The sequence below is a fragment of the Giraffa tippelskirchi genome, chromosome 12 (genome assembly GCF_054371585.1).
Source record: "Giraffa tippelskirchi isolate mGirTip1 chromosome 12, T2T-mGirTip1v1.2.pri, whole genome shotgun sequence".
Classification (NCBI taxonomy): Eukaryota; Metazoa; Chordata; class Mammalia; order Artiodactyla; family Giraffidae; genus Giraffa; species Giraffa tippelskirchi.
In genome coordinates this window covers 95852970-95869444 of record NC_137286.1, presented here as the reverse complement: position 1 = coordinate 95869444, position 16475 = coordinate 95852970, and the positions used below count along the sequence as shown (strand labels likewise).

At 43.5% G+C, this 16475-nt stretch overlaps 2 protein-coding genes across 4 annotated transcripts in view; both read right to left on the bottom strand.

The window, feature by feature from the left end:
• SMAD9 (SMAD family member 9) overlaps positions 1 to 16475 on the bottom strand; it is a 69795-nt gene that overhangs the window by 12518 nt on the left and 40802 nt on the right. For 2 of the 3 annotated variants that reach the window (XM_081551800.1, XM_081551799.1), the window contains 3 exons: positions 12430 to 13063; positions 6608 to 6865; positions 3344 to 3565 (listed from right to left, as the gene is read on the bottom strand). In XM_081551800.1, the coding sequence (XP_081407926.1) occupies positions 3344 to 3565; positions 6608 to 6865; positions 12430 to 12841 (892 nt within the window). In that variant the 5' untranslated portion in view covers positions 12842 to 13063. The remainder of the gene's footprint in view (positions 1 to 3343; positions 3566 to 6607; positions 6866 to 12429; positions 13064 to 16475) is intronic. The other variant, XM_081551801.1, reaches the window with a different exon arrangement.
• Positions 12714 to 16475, bottom strand: part of ALG5 (ALG5 dolichyl-phosphate beta-glucosyltransferase) — a 73069-nt gene continuing 69307 nt past the window's right edge. The window contains exon 13 of the transcript XR_014071751.1: positions 12714 to 13063. The gene's annotated coding sequence lies outside the window, so the exon portion shown is untranslated. The remainder of the gene's footprint in view (positions 13064 to 16475) is intronic.

Here is a 16475-nt window from a genome sequence, read left to right as displayed (position 1 = left end):
GTCAAAGCAATAGATGTGTTAACTGTTGCAAGGTTACAGAGAAAGGCTTCATGCCAACCCCCTGCCTCACGGTGCATCACATTAGATGGGGAGCAGGATAAAGGAGCACAGGTGAGTCAGCACGTGAACCATCACCACCACAGACAAAAGCTCAAAGTACATGCACTGCTGACGGGGCGGCAGCACGGATGTCCTTCAGTGGACCGCTGTCTTCCCTAGGTGGCAACAAACACAAACCAGAAGTGCCCTCAAAGCAACTGATAACTACTGAGGGGAGAAATGGCCCATTATTAACCATAACAAAAAGAATCTTTACAGGCATCTTACCCCCCACACCCCACAGTCTCATCTTGATATAACAGCCAGGGGATCCTTTTAAAGTGAAAACTCAGATCTATAAACTCCAACTGAATTCCACCTTCTTGTGTCACACAGGCAAAGCTAAAGCACTCTGCATGGCTCCAGACCATGAGACCTGGTCCTGTCCCCTCCTCCTCCATGACTTCCTCACCCCCTTGCTCACTCTGTTCCATTCGCCCTGGCATTGCTGCTGTTCCTCACACTGTGCCAGGTAGGTTCCAGGGCCCTTGCACCTGCTGTTCCCTTTGCTCGGAAAGGTACCCACACTGCCAATTTCCTCTTTAGCTCTCGACTCAAATGTCACTTCCTTAGGAAGACTGCCTGCCTAGCTCCCCCATCCTCCCCCATTCTCTTCCCCTCCTTTGTTTTTCTCTAGATACTTATCATTTGTCCTAGTGTGTGTGTGTGTGTGTGTGTGTGTGTATGCATGCGTGAGTGCTAAGTCACTTCAGGTCGTGTCTGACTCTTTGTGACCCTGTGGACTGTAACCAGCCAGACTCCTCTGTCCATGGGATTCTCCAGCAAGAATACTGCAGTGGGTTCCCACACCCTCCTTCAGGGGATCTTCCTGACCCACGGATCGAACCCACGTTTCTTACATCTCCAGGCCTGGGTGGTGAGTTCTTTACCACTAGTGCCTCCTGGGACGCCCCCATATGTGTATGTGTATGTGTGTGTGTATATATATATACATATAATTTCTTGTTTATCTTTCTTTAGTAGTAAGTAATCCACAAAGCCAGGAGTTTTCCCATTGCTATATCCCGAGTGGCAGAATCGCTTGACCCAGAACAGATGCTCAATAAATATTTGTGAGATGAATGCGTATCTCTGAAGTCTGAGCATCTCCTGTAACTAACTCCACAGAACAAGCTAACTTGCTTCCTAACCATGGGGTGCGTTTGGCTGCAAACTTACTCAGGCTGGTGCTCCAGGAAGCCATGTAGCTCAGAACCAGGGAAGCCACAGGAGCCCCTGAGAGAGGTCTCCCTGACCTCACAGAAGACCAATCACTCTTGCTTTGGAAATACCCCATGCCATGCTTTACAGCATGTCTTGTAGCACACCCCCCTTTTTTTCCACATTAAGGCAATTCCAAAGCAGCTTTCTGAGAAAACTGTGCCTTTGCCTTGGGTACCCTGTTGAGGGTGAGGTGTCCTTCCATCCAGGTGAGCATTTCCTGGGCTCTCTGGATCTTGCTCTGATGTTTTTTTAACCCTGTAGATTATCTCTCAGTTAGTAACATGACACCAGCCCTCCACATCTGTCTGTCCACATCAGCAGCACCTTAAACAAGCTGCTTTCAGAAAGCTTCCCAGAAGGTATTCGACACTCTCTGCATATTTTAATTCTATTTTTAGATCAAGTGGCTTAAGTAGTAGTCTCTCCTGCAAACCAATCTGTAAAGCCCCGAGGCAAACGGCCCTACAGCAGCACGTTTTAACATTCTATCTTTAGATCACCTGAAGATTCTTATAAAAATAATTCCAAAGTAAAACCATCCTGAGAAATTTAAGAAGTCAAAAGTATCACTTCCTTTGAGGAATGACTGTGTTTCCCCCTTGGGATAAAAGTTACAGATTACGTTTCCGTTTTCTGAACTCTCTGGGAGCCTAGGGGAAGATTTTAACCACAGTCATAATCACAGTGCTAACTCCGAGAGATGACATACTTGAACTCATCTCCCTGACTCACCCCCAGCTTCTGACTTTCTCTTTTTCATTTATCATTTCACTACAAAGGCTTCTTGTAAGCCACCGCAGAGCCACTCTGGGAAGATACAGGATAAAATAAAGTAACTGTCACCATTAAAGGTCAACATCAGTGAACGAATCCAGCCTGCCTCTAATCGATGGTCTGTAGGTTGACAACAGGAGACATTTGGGAGCTGGTTAGGAAAAACACAGATTGCATCACACATGAAATAATGGATCTTCCCTGGAAACTTAAAAGAAAAGGCTCATGACTACTTCCCAAGGTGGTCTAAGTGCTGGACGGGGAGAGAAAAGATCAAATGACCCTGAAGCTTCTTTACACCTCTGATTTCAGTGGACAACCAGGCATCATTCAAACTGCCAACTGTTCGGACAGAAAAAAAAATACGAGGGCTTCCCTCCTGACAATGCAGGAGGCACAGGTTCCATCCTTAGTCTGAGAAGATCCCACATGCCAAGGAGCAACTAAGCCCGTGCTCCACAACTACTGAGCCTGTGCGCTGGAGCCCTGGCGCCGCAACTACTGAAGCTCATGCACCCTAGAGCCGGTGCTCCACAACCAGAGACTCCCTGGCAATGAGAAGCCTGTGGACCAGAACTAGAGAGTAGCCCCTGATCGCCACAACTAGAGAAAAGCCTGTGCAGCAACGAAGACTCGGCACAGTCAAAAATAAACAAATAAAAATAACTTAAGATCCTCAACCAGGCCTCAGGCTAGGCTGAGACAATCACACCAATGAGGTGGGTTCCAAAGGCATAATTTCCAGACCTGAGTGAGGCCTGTGCTTGTTCAGCTGTTGTAAAAGTGCCTAGACACAAGAAAACCCCAATCCCCTACCAAAGGCTTCCAAACAAACATGTCACCGATTTTTTAAAGTACTCCCTTCTCAGTCTCTAAAGGTAACTTTACCTGATATAGATTCCTCTTTTTCAGAAGTTATCCTATTTAGCATGAGGCAACTCAAAAATAATTCATGCTACGTCTCTTCAATCATATCATCCTGTCTGTATTTCTTGTCTTATTCATCTTCCTAACACCCACCCTACCCCACCCCCCAGAAGATGCTGTGCCCACCTCAGAGGTGGAGACACTAAAAGACCCCAAAAGTTCTCACGCTCTTCCCAACAGTACCCCCAGCACAGTCTCCCAGCTCCCAGCCCTGGAACATCCCACTAGGCCACACAGCCAATCCATGGCTCGTTTCTATTGCCGTGTTTATTAGTTAGCTCAGAAGAATATATGACGTGGATCACACATTTGCCTTTACCCTTTCCTATGTGTCTTCTGGTATTTTCTATCGTTGAGTTTCTGTTTACGTTAGAAAGAAGTCCGAGACAGAATCTGTTCCTGTTATTTGAAGGGTCTGTGAATCCATCGATCAGCACACTTCGTGAGGAAGCCTGGAACGTCTCCCCGACGCGGTTGTTCAGTTCGTAGTAGGCAACGGAGCACCAGTGCTGTGGCTCCTCGTAGCAAACTGGTCGAAAATCTGAAACAGAAGTGAACCAGACAGGACATCACTACCACCATGCACGGGACCTTCCAGCTCACGACTCCACCGGGAAACCGAGGTAACCGCTGTTTGCCAGAGGTTGGTGTGAGAACCAACTGCTGTGCGTTCTTTTCAAACTTGCCTTTCACGGAAGCTGCTTGCAGGTTGCTCATCTAGTCCACGTACCTGGGAACAGGGGCCGATGTCCTTACGACTCTCCCAAGGCTGGAATCTTTGTAAACAAGTTTATTAGTTTTGAGGGGCCAGGCAACAGCGGTATGAGTGGATCCGTGTAAATTTCATCCCCCTACCCAAAGGAAACACAGCTAAAAGGAAATTAGAAGGTCATGTCATCTTTACAGCTGAGAGACAGCATATTCCTGCCAAACTGAATTCCTATAGTTAAGAGTATCCTTTTCTAAGGAACTAAAGATGAAAAATAATTGTTTGGATATGATAAAAATCAAAGCAAAAACATTGCATAGGATTTAAAATTGTTTCAGAGAGAGAAAAAAAACAAACTTCCACCTAGACTCACATTCTTCTTTGTGTATATATGGGATTATTATTTTCTGGCATAAAAATACTTTAAAGGGAGAGGTCTAATTCATTAGGAAATCAATGAATGTTATGTTTTCACCCCAAATTTTTCAAAGTAAGTTGCCAGTAAATTCAGAAACCCAATTTCGGAGTTCTTTCTTTCTTTGTCACTCACGCTCTTTTTCTGCCTTTCTATTGATTATAGTATCTTTCTTTTCTTTGTGTACCCTAGTAATTCTTGTATCTAGAATGTGTTCTTAAAAGCACTAAAATATAAACTTACAAAACAGATAAATAGGGGGTCATTATTTGATTTCTAAACAGACCTTCACTTATGAGATATGTTGAATAGTAAAGTCCTTTAGACCCTCCCTACTTGGTGTGGTTCCTGGGACAACAGCCCCTGCAGCAACCTAGGAACTTCTTAGGAATGCAGACTCTTAGAAGTCACTCCAGATGCAGGCAATCAAAATCTGCATTTATATAAGACCACGACATGGTCTGTATGGACCTTAAAGTTGAGCAACATTTATCTGGTTTATTACAAGGACACAAATTGGAAGGAAATCTACCACAAACCTTTGTTGTTGTTGTTGTTGTTCAGTCGCTCAGTTGTGTAGGCAGATTCTTTACCGTCTGAGCCACCAGGGAAGCCCATGAATACTGGAGTGGGTAGCCTACCCCTTCTCTAGAGGATCTTCCCGACCCAGGAATCAAACTGGGGTCTCCTGCATTGCAGGTGGATTCTTTGCACTGGACGCACAAAAGAGAAGGCAACTGACCTCTGAGTGGTGGAAACAGACTGGCAGGAAATGACAAAACATAGTGTGATAGATGTAACAGTAGATGCATATGGAAAATAGCAGATGTATCGTTGAAGGGCAAAAGGAAGGATGACGGTATAACTCAGCAGGGAAGAGGTGGGACAACTCCCTTATCTTCCCACATTTTATAAGTTTTCTGAGGACAGGAACAATTTCAATTAACACTTTAATTCTCCTTTCCGAACCCTAAGGCAATGCTTGTACACAAATAGAGCTTGACAAATATCTGTCAAATAGTGGGTTGGCCACAAAGTTTGTTGGGGTTTTTCTGTAACATCTTAAGGAAAAACCTGAACTAACTTTTTGGCCAACCCAATAAATGACTATGGGAAGACATGAGAGGCAGGTCACAGCATCTGGCACCAAATGCATTTGTGCAGACCCTTAAGAGGGCTTCCCAGGTGGCTCAGTGGTGAGGAATCCGCCTGCCAGTGCAGGACACGTGGGTTCAATCCCTGGGTCAGGAAGGTCCCCTGGAGAAGGAAATGGCAACCCACTCCAGGATTCTTGCCTGGGAAATGCCATGGACAGAGGAGCCTGGTGGGCTACAGTCCACGGGGTCGCAAAGAGTCGGATACAGCTGAGCAACCAAATAACAACACCTTTAGGAACTTGTTGGCTGGGGATATTCTTTATCTTACTCTCACAAGGTACGTACATCTCTTCTTCGTTACCTGACTTAGACCCATCGTTCGCAGGAAGGGACTCCCTTGGATTGCTGAGAGAGGCAGTCAGAGAAGAGGCCCACCGCTGATTCCCCCACACTGCCTGCCCTCAGGCCATGCCTGCCTGGTTTTGTTAGAGAAGTATTTTATAATCTTATTTCTAACTCCTTAAATTAAAAAAGAAAAATCCCTGGAAATTCCCAAGGATGATGTTCAAATCCATCTAGTTTCTCAGAGCTCCTGCACCCCAGGCAAGGCTTGCAGATAATAAGAGCTCAATAAATATCTATTAAATAAATGAGCATAGGAAGTCCTGAATGAGATGATGGCAGCAGCCAGCACCAAATGCATTCATGCATGTCTGCAGGAACTTGTCAGCTCCTGATATTCCTTATTTTACTAGAAGAAACTGATAACTCATACCAAGTGAAGCAAGTCAGAGCAAGACAAATATCATACGATATTGCATATATGTGGCATCTTAAAAAAAGGCTACAAAGGAACTCATCTGTAGAACAGAAATAAGAGTTACACATGTAAAAAATAAACTTATGAAAAAAAAAACTTATGGTTACTGAGGGTAGAGAGGGGAGGGATAAATTGGAAGATTGGGATTGATACATACACACTATTATATATAAAATAGCTAATTAATAAGGACCTACTGTATAGCACAGGGAACTCTACTCAATACACTATAATGACCTATATGGGGAAAGAATCTAAAAAAGAGTGGATATACATACATGTATAACAGATTCACTTTGCTATACACTTGAAATTGACCAACACTGTAAATCAATTACACCCCAATAAAAATTTTTAAAAAAGAAAAAAAGAAAGCGGTAACTGCTCCAAAGTGGATTGAGTCCTGATGAAGAGAGTGGGCAGGGTCCAAGGGCCCCCTAGAGCCTGCGGTGTGAACTGCAAGTGACAAATAATGCTCACGATGGCCCCGCCCACACAATCGCGTTGGGATCGCACCCCGGGAGACCGCGGCTGACACTGACCTGAGTGCTGGAAGGGGCTCTCCGGCTCGGAGGGGCTTCCCGGGGAGTGGGGGTAGCCGGCAGTGCACGGGGACGGCGGGAACGGGGCCCCGGGCGACGGCGGGAAGGCCGGGCACGGAGGCTGCTGGAAGGAGTCGGGGTAGGTGGCGTTGTGCGGCATGAGAGGCTCGCTGTGCAGGGACGCGCTGCGGAACTTGGCCAGGAGGCTGAGCTGCGGGTTGTACTCGCTGTGTCGGGGTACCAGCACCGGTGGTAGCACTGGGAGAGGGAGAACCGATGCGTCAGATCTTCAGCTCGGCGTCCCCAAATACAGGGTGGACGCGGGCTGCTGCTGTCTGCCCACTCGGGCCACAACCTGTCCTTCATTCTATGTGCTCCTCGTGGCACTGTCCACGATGGACCCGTCTCTTCTCCAAAAGGGAGCTTGGCAATCAAGCTAAATCTATGGTTTCACTCCTTGCAGTCAATTTAGGAAAAGTTTAGAGAAGAATCCTCCTGATGTCAGTGGTCTAAGAACTGCCTATTCATTCCCACAGCAGAAATGACTCAAGCTGCCCTGTTACCTGACCTTCTGGGGATCTAATCGTTCACCTCTTTCTCTGATTCTGCCATTAAAGTGTTTTTTTCTTTCTTTCTTTCTTTTTAATCAAAATCAGTTTCTATTGCTCATGATGAAACCCCAAGTCATGCCCTGGATATTTTTATTCAGATATTAATATCTCAGGAACTGTGTTGAATTATTTAGATAACTAGCCTAAATTTTTAGGCTCCATGGTGCTAGTTAAGTAAAAATATTCTACTTGTCTTTACCAGAAAGATTTAAAGGTAACTAAAAATTATAAAGTAAAAGATAAAAAGTGAGTAATAATAAAAGTGAATAAGTAGAAGATGAAGCAGTAATAGAGAACTTACCTGTTCATTTTAGTATGTTACCCTCTGGGTTCCCTACTTTAAAAAGAACATGAGTGTTTTTGCTCCTGATTCAACACAAAAAACAAGGACAGATGCAATTCTCAACAGTGAGCATTGTCCAGACATCCCTAGTGCCCACTGGCTTCTGAAGTGTCCCCAGGCTTGGCAGAAAGAAGTTATTCCATGGAGTGTTGTTGAGGGGTGAGCTGAGACCAACCTAAGTTGCAGAAGGAGAACCAGGGAAAACAGACAGAGGAAGTGATCAAACAAACAACAGGGGAAAAGGTTTTGGAGCCTGAAGAAGGATCTATGTCATCAGATTGAAAAGAGCCGCAGAGTATATAGCCCAATGAGTGAAAAAAGATCCATCATAGTCATACCATCTTGAATTTCAAACATCTAAGGACAAACTGAAAAGCTCCCAGAGGACCACCTCAAAGTCACCACAAGGACATGAGAAACTGATTTATGACTTCCCATCATCAATGCTGGATAGCAAAAGGCAGCAGACTGGACTTCCCTGGTGGTCCAGCGGTTAAGAGTCTGCCTGCCAATGCAGGGGACATGGATTCGATCCTTGAGCCAGCAACTAGATCCCACATGATGTGTGGAACAACTAAGCCCATGTGCCACAACTACTGAAGTCCCAGCTCTAGAACCCATGCCCCGCAACAAGAGAAGCCACTGCAATAAGAAGCCTTGCACTGCAACAAAGATCTGGTTCAACCAAAAAATAAAATAAATAATTTTTTAAAAGGCAATGGACTAATAATCTTCTAAAGGGAAATAATTTGTACCCCTAAATCCCACACTGGAAATTAATATAATAGCAAAAAAATAACATAATGTTATACTAACTTACATAATAATATAAACCAAAATATAGATTGAGAAAAGGAAGAAAGGATAAAGGTGATATAAATTAACTAAATCTTCACCTTTTATGTTAGAGTCAATGAAATTAGCTAAAAGTGATAAATTTGGAGATAGATGTATAAGCGTATTGTTTAGAATTATCTATTTTTTTAGTAATAATGGAGAGAGCTAGCAGAAGAGCCAAGCAAGAATGATGAGAAGAAATCGCTCCTGGAGACAGCTGAGGTAGCACTTGCTTCAAATCACTCTATGGATTTCTCATCATATGAAGTATCTATAAAAACCTTCATAAAAAGTAAATATTTTGGAGTAAACAGACAATAAGAACAATATGGTAACAATAATATCCATCACAAATTCCACCATTTACCCACTATCACACAGTTATCTCTTCTTAACAAGCAATAATTTTCAGTTCTACAGGTAGAATATAAACTCCAAGAGGCAGATGAACAGTTTTAAGCTAAACCACTACAAATGAGGGTGGCAGGGAAACAGTGATTTCTTCCTCCTTTAAAAGCCAGCATTTGCATATATTGCCTTATGACATTATAGAACAATCCTCAATATCATGATGCAAAAATGACATAGATGATAAGCCATTCCTCCTTTTATGTATTCCATGAATATAGAGGAATAAAAAAATGTCTTGCCTCATGAATATTCTGAAAGTGAGGGGCTGATACACTAAATGACATATGGCTAATTTTTCAATGATGCTTCTTGAGCACAGTGTTAACAATGATCAAATAAACACTCACTTTCCTTTTTTGGATGAAGAATTTGAATACTCTCTGTGACTTCAGTTCTAATATACCTACAGGGTATCCTTAACATTGATAAACAGAATTCCTCATATCTGAAGGCAGAGACCTTCATTTCTCCATGGCCTGCAGATCTGAGGCACCAAAAGAGAAGATGAATTTGTCTTTATTGAGACAAACATCTTGATAATGTATTTCTATCATCTGAGTAAAACTAAAGGCAGTGGAGATTCGTAAGAAAAACTGATAGTATCATCAGAGTTGTAATTTAGCCTGACAAGATCCGTTAACCTTAGGATTGCACTGATCATATTTGTAAATACTTTCACTCAAAGCACAGGTGTCTTAGCCTCTGTGGGCTACTAGAACATATAGACTATAGACTGGGAAGCTTATAAACAATAGAAATTTCTTTCTCATGGTTCCAGAGGCTGGACAGTCCAAGATGGGGGTGCAGCCTGGTCAGGTCTGGGCAGAGCCCCTTTCTGGGCTGTAGGGTGCCTTCTTGCTGTGTCCTCATACAGGAAGGGACAAGGGTTCTCTCCGGGGACCCCTTTATAAGGACACTAATCCCACTCATGGGGGTGTGGCTTCATGATCTAGCCATCTGAAGGCACTGCCTCTTAATACTATATCATCTTGGGCATGAGGTTCTCAATATATGAATTTGGGGGGACACAGACATTCAATCTAGAACAACAGCTATTCTTCATCACTCAGTTCTGTTTCTGTATGACAACTGCTGCTTGCAAATAAGACCTAGTGAGCTTACAGACACTGGTCTCAATCTGTGCTCAGTCGCATCCGATTGTTTGTGACTCCCTGGACTGTAGCCTGCCAGACTCCTCTGTCCATGGGACATACCAGGCAAGAATGCTGGAATGGGTCGCCATTTCTTCCTCCAGAGGATCTTCTCAACCCAGGGATCGAACCTGAGTCTCTGGCATCTCCTCCACTAGCAGGTGGATTCTTTACCACTGAACCACCTGGGAAGCCCCTCAATACAATGCTGCCTTTTAAATACCACACTATCTAAGCATGACCTGGGGGCAGATAATGGAAGGAGTTAACTGTCTATAAGGGACTGCAGAGAAAAGCTGAAAAAAGCTCTTGTATCTTTTTCAAAAGTCATGTGGTTTTCATAAAGTGTGGGAATTTAACACAGAGGAGAAATTATACTGAAATCACTTCTGGTTGCATGAAGAAAAATCATTATGAGTCTCGAAAACATTTTTGCACGGCTTCTACCAGACACAAGCCACACAAAGTGAGGTCTGAGGACTGGTGAGACTTTACCAGCCGCTGGGTGCCAGTCCATACAGATACAAGTATTCAAACTGAAAGTTTGTGTTTAGAAACTTAATAGCCACTTTACAGAGTAATTTTATATCTGTTGAAATGAATTGTAAGAAAAAAATTGAGGTTGTATTTTTTAAAATCGAACTTGCATTTTTAACTCTTTTAAAAATTTCATCTGCCCAGTGATTTATTTGTATTGTAGAAATATTGATATTTGATGGATTGGAAGCTTTTTAAAAACTGGTGCTTCACTGCAGATAGTTTGAAAAGCACTAAGATAGATTATTTTAGTAGGTTGTGAGAATGAAAAAAATAAAAATCTAGATCGCAGCCTTCAAGGTTCCAAGCATGGGTGGCCAAAAGATGAGCGATTTCAAAGGCAAAACTTCAGTTTTATGATAATTAGGGATCCAGCAAACTTGCTGAACATTAGCATCTTTCATTGTTCTCAAAATATTGACTTTAAGCCTGGCCAGAAAACTAGATATAAGATTTGCCTTTTTACTTAAAAAATCAAAGTTAGGAATAAAAAAAGACAGCTTAAACACCACCTTAAAATTAATACCATATTTAGCCATCTTTCATCTTGGAAATTCAAAACTAAAATACCAAGATACGAAATCTGCCATATGTAAAAACATTCACACTATTATTCCTGAAAGAACCTCACAAAATATGAAAGATGAAAACATCAAATAATCCTTTAAAATTAGGGTTTTGAGTGTTCAAAAGGAAAGCCTGATACATTTTACAAATACATCTAATAACTACATTACTGAGGAAGAGAAAAATGATTTCCTGATGAACATTTTTCACGGGATGTATTCTGAATGCTTACTATAACTCAAATCTTAGAAACAAAAAAGAATCAAGTCATTTCTGTCATAAACTCCTTGATGACATGTTATTAAAGTAGATGAAGAAAGCCCAGAGAGAAGCAAGAAAGAGAAGAAAGCAAAGAGGTATATGATCTAGGGGAAAGCACACCGGATTCACCAGGAACGTGGGCCTTTCTCATCACGGTCTCATCCTGTATCCTGAGTGACATGACTGTGAGAAGCGTCCACATTCAGGCAGGTGATGTCCTTGACAACAGCTTAATAGCATGATGGCAAGATTCAGGAGCCTGAAAGGTCACCTCACTAAGATTGCTCTAGGCTGGGCAGGACTTAACGGGGATGGCTACAAGGTTAACTGAATCTGGGAGGGAGCCAGGCGGCAGGCTGGACTCCCCCACCGCCTGCCTTGCTAGACAGAACCACCTCCTAATGGACATGGGCTGCTTCCCAGAGCTCATGAGCCGGGCCCTCCAGGAATGGGGAGAGGAACCTCCCGCAAAAATTGCATCCTTGTAGCTGCAGGAACACTCCATTCAAAGAGAAATGCAGTCAAACTGTTACACCAGTGTGAAGGAACGAAGATGAACACTGGATTTACACACACGCGTGTGCCTGAAACGTTATAGGATTAATACTTTCTTATATTTAAAGTCATATTTAAGAAGAGCTGCCAATCTCCCCTCACTGCCATTGTTTTCAGTCTTGGAAGGATTTCCAGCAACTCTTCCATCATCTGCTTAGCTTAGCTTGGAGAGAGTGCGGCTGGTTTAGTTCAGTACAGCTGAATTCAAGGGGAGGAGTTGGGGAGAAAGATTTTTTTTTTAAACAGTTGATCACGTCAAGGCCATATTCAGACCTTTCAAGAACTGGACGATGACTCCCAAATACATCAAAATCAAACGGCATTTTCCAAAATCACACAAAGCTTACATCTATGCTGAAATGAAAGATCTTCTGTCTAGGTTATTCTGACTATAAAATTTTGGATCGGCTTCTCCAAACTGAACCTCCCTCTTTCTGTCTCTCTTGCAGTGGTGGTAGGGACTTCCTTCTCCCGCCGGTGGCCCATGGCTCTCCACTAACCGGAATGCGCCCTCTTACCCGTCACAGTTAAACCATGAAGGAAACCCACCTGGCGTCTCCACGCGGCGGTAGTGGTACGGGTTGATGCACACTTCTTTCTGCTTGGAGCCGAAAGGGAACTCGCAGCACTCCAGCGGCTTCAGCTCGTGGTGAGACTGCAGGTCCGGCCAGCGCCACACCCGACAGTAAATGACGTGGGGCAGCCCCTTGCGGTGGGACACCTGCAGCCGCCCGTCCAGGGAGCGGGGAATGGTCACGCACTTGCTGGGCTGCCCCGGGCAGCTGAGCGCCCTCTCCAGCTCGTCCATGGCTCCTTTCTTCTTCTTTAACTTCTTCACTAAAGAGTCCACCGCCTTCTCCGCCCACTTTTCCTCTTCATCTCCTTGCTTCCAGCCGAGCAGTCTCTTCACTGCAGGGCTGGTGAAGGAGAAGAGGGAGCTGATGGGGGTGCTGGAGTGCATAAGAGGGGGGGACTGCAGGCGTCCGGTGCACACAGGAGCTGAACCCACAGCCCTTCACTGCCTGCAGGGCCCGAGTGAAGTGAGCAAGGACGTCTCTTGGGAGGTCATAGGTCCCAAGTCCCCAGGGACATCATAGGTCTTCCCTTTCTTCTGGAAGTGACTGACCAATGCAGCTGGGAAGCAGTTGACTTTCTCCAAAGCCCTGGGGTGGGCAGGACAACTCTGGGGGGAGGAAAAAAAAAAAAAAAAGACTTCAATGGACTTCATTGGGATAATTTTCAGAAAAGGGTAAAGGTTGGGTGTAACGGAGAAAATATTTTTCAGATGTTCTATACTTGAAACATTTAGGATTTCCCTGGTGGTCTGGTGATTAAGAATCCACCTGTCAATGCAGGAGACGTGGGTTCAATCCCTGCCCTGGGAAGATCCCACATGCCACAAGGCAAATAAGCCTGTGCGCCACAGCTACTGAGCCCAAACGATAGAGCCCGAGAGCCACAGCTACAGAGCCCGAGTGCCCTAGACCCCATGCTCCACGACAAGAGAAGCCTTCGCAATGAGGAAGCCTGCGCGCCAGAGAGAGTAGCTCAGGCTTGATGCAATTAAGAAAGCCCGTATGCAGCAACAAAGACCCAGGACAGCCAGAAATTAATTAATTAAAAATAATAGAGGCAGACATCAAAAAAAAAAAAAAAAAAGAAAACTCTTGTTAGTCATCTTGACTCTTCCTTCTCTTTTATGCCCTATTCCAAGTCTTGGTAATTCTGCCTTCAAAATGTCTTTGAAGTGTGGGAGCTTTCTCTCCATTTCTGCCAACATCTAAGCCCTGCCCCACCTGACCTCTCCCCTTGATCACTGCAACACCCCTGAAGGAGCTCCTCTCTTCCAATTCTAATCCATGGATAGAGGAGTCTGGCGGACTATAGTCCACCGGGTCGCAAAGAGTTGGACACAACCGAGGGATTAACACAGTAATCTTACCACTCATTTATGCTTCCAAACTACTTTATAGGATAGTGGTTCTCAAAATGTGACCCAAGGACTCCTGGGAGTCCCAGAGTCCCCTTCAGGGGACTGTGAGACCCTCTGTTTTCCAACTAACACATCTGGGTGCACTAAACATTCCCCCATGTACTTCAACCCAAACAACAGATCACAACAGATTGTTTGCAGAAGCAGTTATGAGAATCCAAGTGTCACAGTCAACCAGGCATTAAGGAGACTTGCAAAAATACAAAACAACACTCTTCACTATTGGGGGGTAAAAGTCAATTTTTTATAAATAAAAATGTTTATGTTATTAATAATATATAATGAGTTTATCATTGTGTTTAATAAGTCAGTAAACATTTTAAGCTTTTCAGTCTCAATTCTGAAAATGGTGCAAAAAAGAAAAAAAAAAGAGCCACGTCAACAAAGGTTCTTTGGAGTTCTCAATAATTCTTAAAAGCAGAAAGGGGTCATAAGACCAGAACGTTCTAGAAGTTACACACAGTCACACAGACAACAAGCACACTGTCACTTTTGTTATTCTCCCTGAAAATCAGCTGGACGTTTCTTCGCCTTCTCATCCCAAGGAGACATTCCTCCCCAGTTATTCAACAGTCCCATTTAAATTTCCTGAGGTAGCTCTGCATTTTCTCTTCTGTGAAAAAATAGCTGGCTTAAACAAAACCCTCTGCTTCTTCCAGATTTTAGAAACCAGCTCCCTTGTTTCCCTTGTAAAGTGGTTGCTGGTAGGGTTTTGGAGAAAGCTGACTCATTTTAGCATCTTGGAATCAATCTAGTTCATCATCTCCAACAACTGCATGTTGAATACGCATGAGACGTAATTTTCCCCTTTGCCTCCCTGGAGATGCACCTTTCTGGGTTCAATTACATACACTGTTCAATTACATACCTCTGTCTTTGGACAGAGGTGCTGTCACAACGCCTGCTCTTATGATGATCATCAGGCAGCTCTGTGAAGAGGGGTTATTGGTGGCTCAGACAGTAAAGAACCCGCCTGCCAAGGCAGGAGACACGGGTTCAATCTTTGGGTCGGGAAGATCCCTTGGAGAAGGAAATGGCAACCCACTCCAGTGTTCTTGCCTAGGAAATCCCATGGACAGAGGAGCCTGGCAGGCTATTGTCCATGAGGTCTTAAAAGAGCAGGACATGACTTAGCAACTAAACAACAATATCAAAGCTCTGTGTAGAGGATGGCAGTCTGGTTACACAAAAATGGGTGACATTCAATAAACATGAAGCAACACGTACATACATCACTTTATTCCTTGTGTAGACTTCAGTTAGCCCTGTATACAGAGAGAGGGTAAACTAGGGTGAAAGGAAAGTTAAAGACTCCATAGCTGTTCTTTTTCTCCTGGCAGTTTGACTTACACTCAGTTTTATTTGGAAAGGTTGATTTTGCGGCTTAACATTCATGAATTTATAAAGTATAGTTAAGTCACTGTGTTCAAGCTCTGTTTACTTAATTGAGACAGGCTGCCTTAAAGCAATCGTTGAAGAGAATGAAGGGCTCTGAGGAGGAGAAGCAACATGACACAGAATAACCTGAACCTCAAAAGAGCTTTGAATTCTGTTCAGTTTTACATAGAATTTTTTTATTAGTAAATCGTGGCATAAATCTTGAAGCTTAGGCCCTCAGTAGAAAACAGCTACTTATAAAGATGTTCAGTAGAGTTAAACTAAAAGACCCTTTAAAAAAACTTTTGCTCCAGGAAACAAATCACAGTTCTGCAAACCCGGGTTTGCTGCTGATGTTTTAACTGCTTCAATCTAGTAATGGCCTGGGAAATAAATTTATTGGAACAAATCGCTTTTGTAAAAACAAAACAGACCCTATTGCAGTGCAGCTAACAAAGAAAGAATAGGTATTATTTCACGTAAATGCTTCATTTGGAGGTACGTGTTCTGTGTGCATGTGTATGTGTGCACGCATGCGCAAGTATCAAGGGTCACTTTGCACAATTTGTTTGTTATTGTGGGTTACAGTCGAAAAATGTTTGAAAAGCATTACTCCTAAACGATACATCTCCTCAAGCCATATCTGTTTGAAGTTTACCCTGATGAGTGACTTTTGGGATCCACCATCCCTCCTCATCCCCTGGGGAAATCCCAACTTGTCAAGAATCTAGGATCTGGGAACCCTGGCTCTGCAGTCTGATTTCACTGCCACATTTCAAATCTTTATGAGTCTCACCATGGCTCCAAAACTATGGTTTTATTGCCACAAGATACAGCTCCTGTTCCATCACACAGAACCCTTGCCTTAGTGGGGAGGCCCCAAAGGGTCACCTTTAGAATCTCAGAGTGCTAAGTTGCTTCAGTCGTGTCTGACTCTGTGCGACCCCACAGACGACAGCCCACCAGGCTCCACCATCCCTGGGATTCTCCAGGCAAGAATACTGGAGTGGGTTGCCATTTCCTTCTCCAAGAATCTCTGAGTAATAAACGCCAAATTCATAATAGTGACCTCTGGATAGGGAAGGGAAAGAATACAAAATATCAAAAGGTTATAGTTAAGGAATTAAATACAATTAATTAAGATTAATTAATATCTTGCAAAAACCTGTAATGGAAAAGAATCCGGAAAAGAATATATAAAAATAGTTGCTGTTTAGTCACTAAG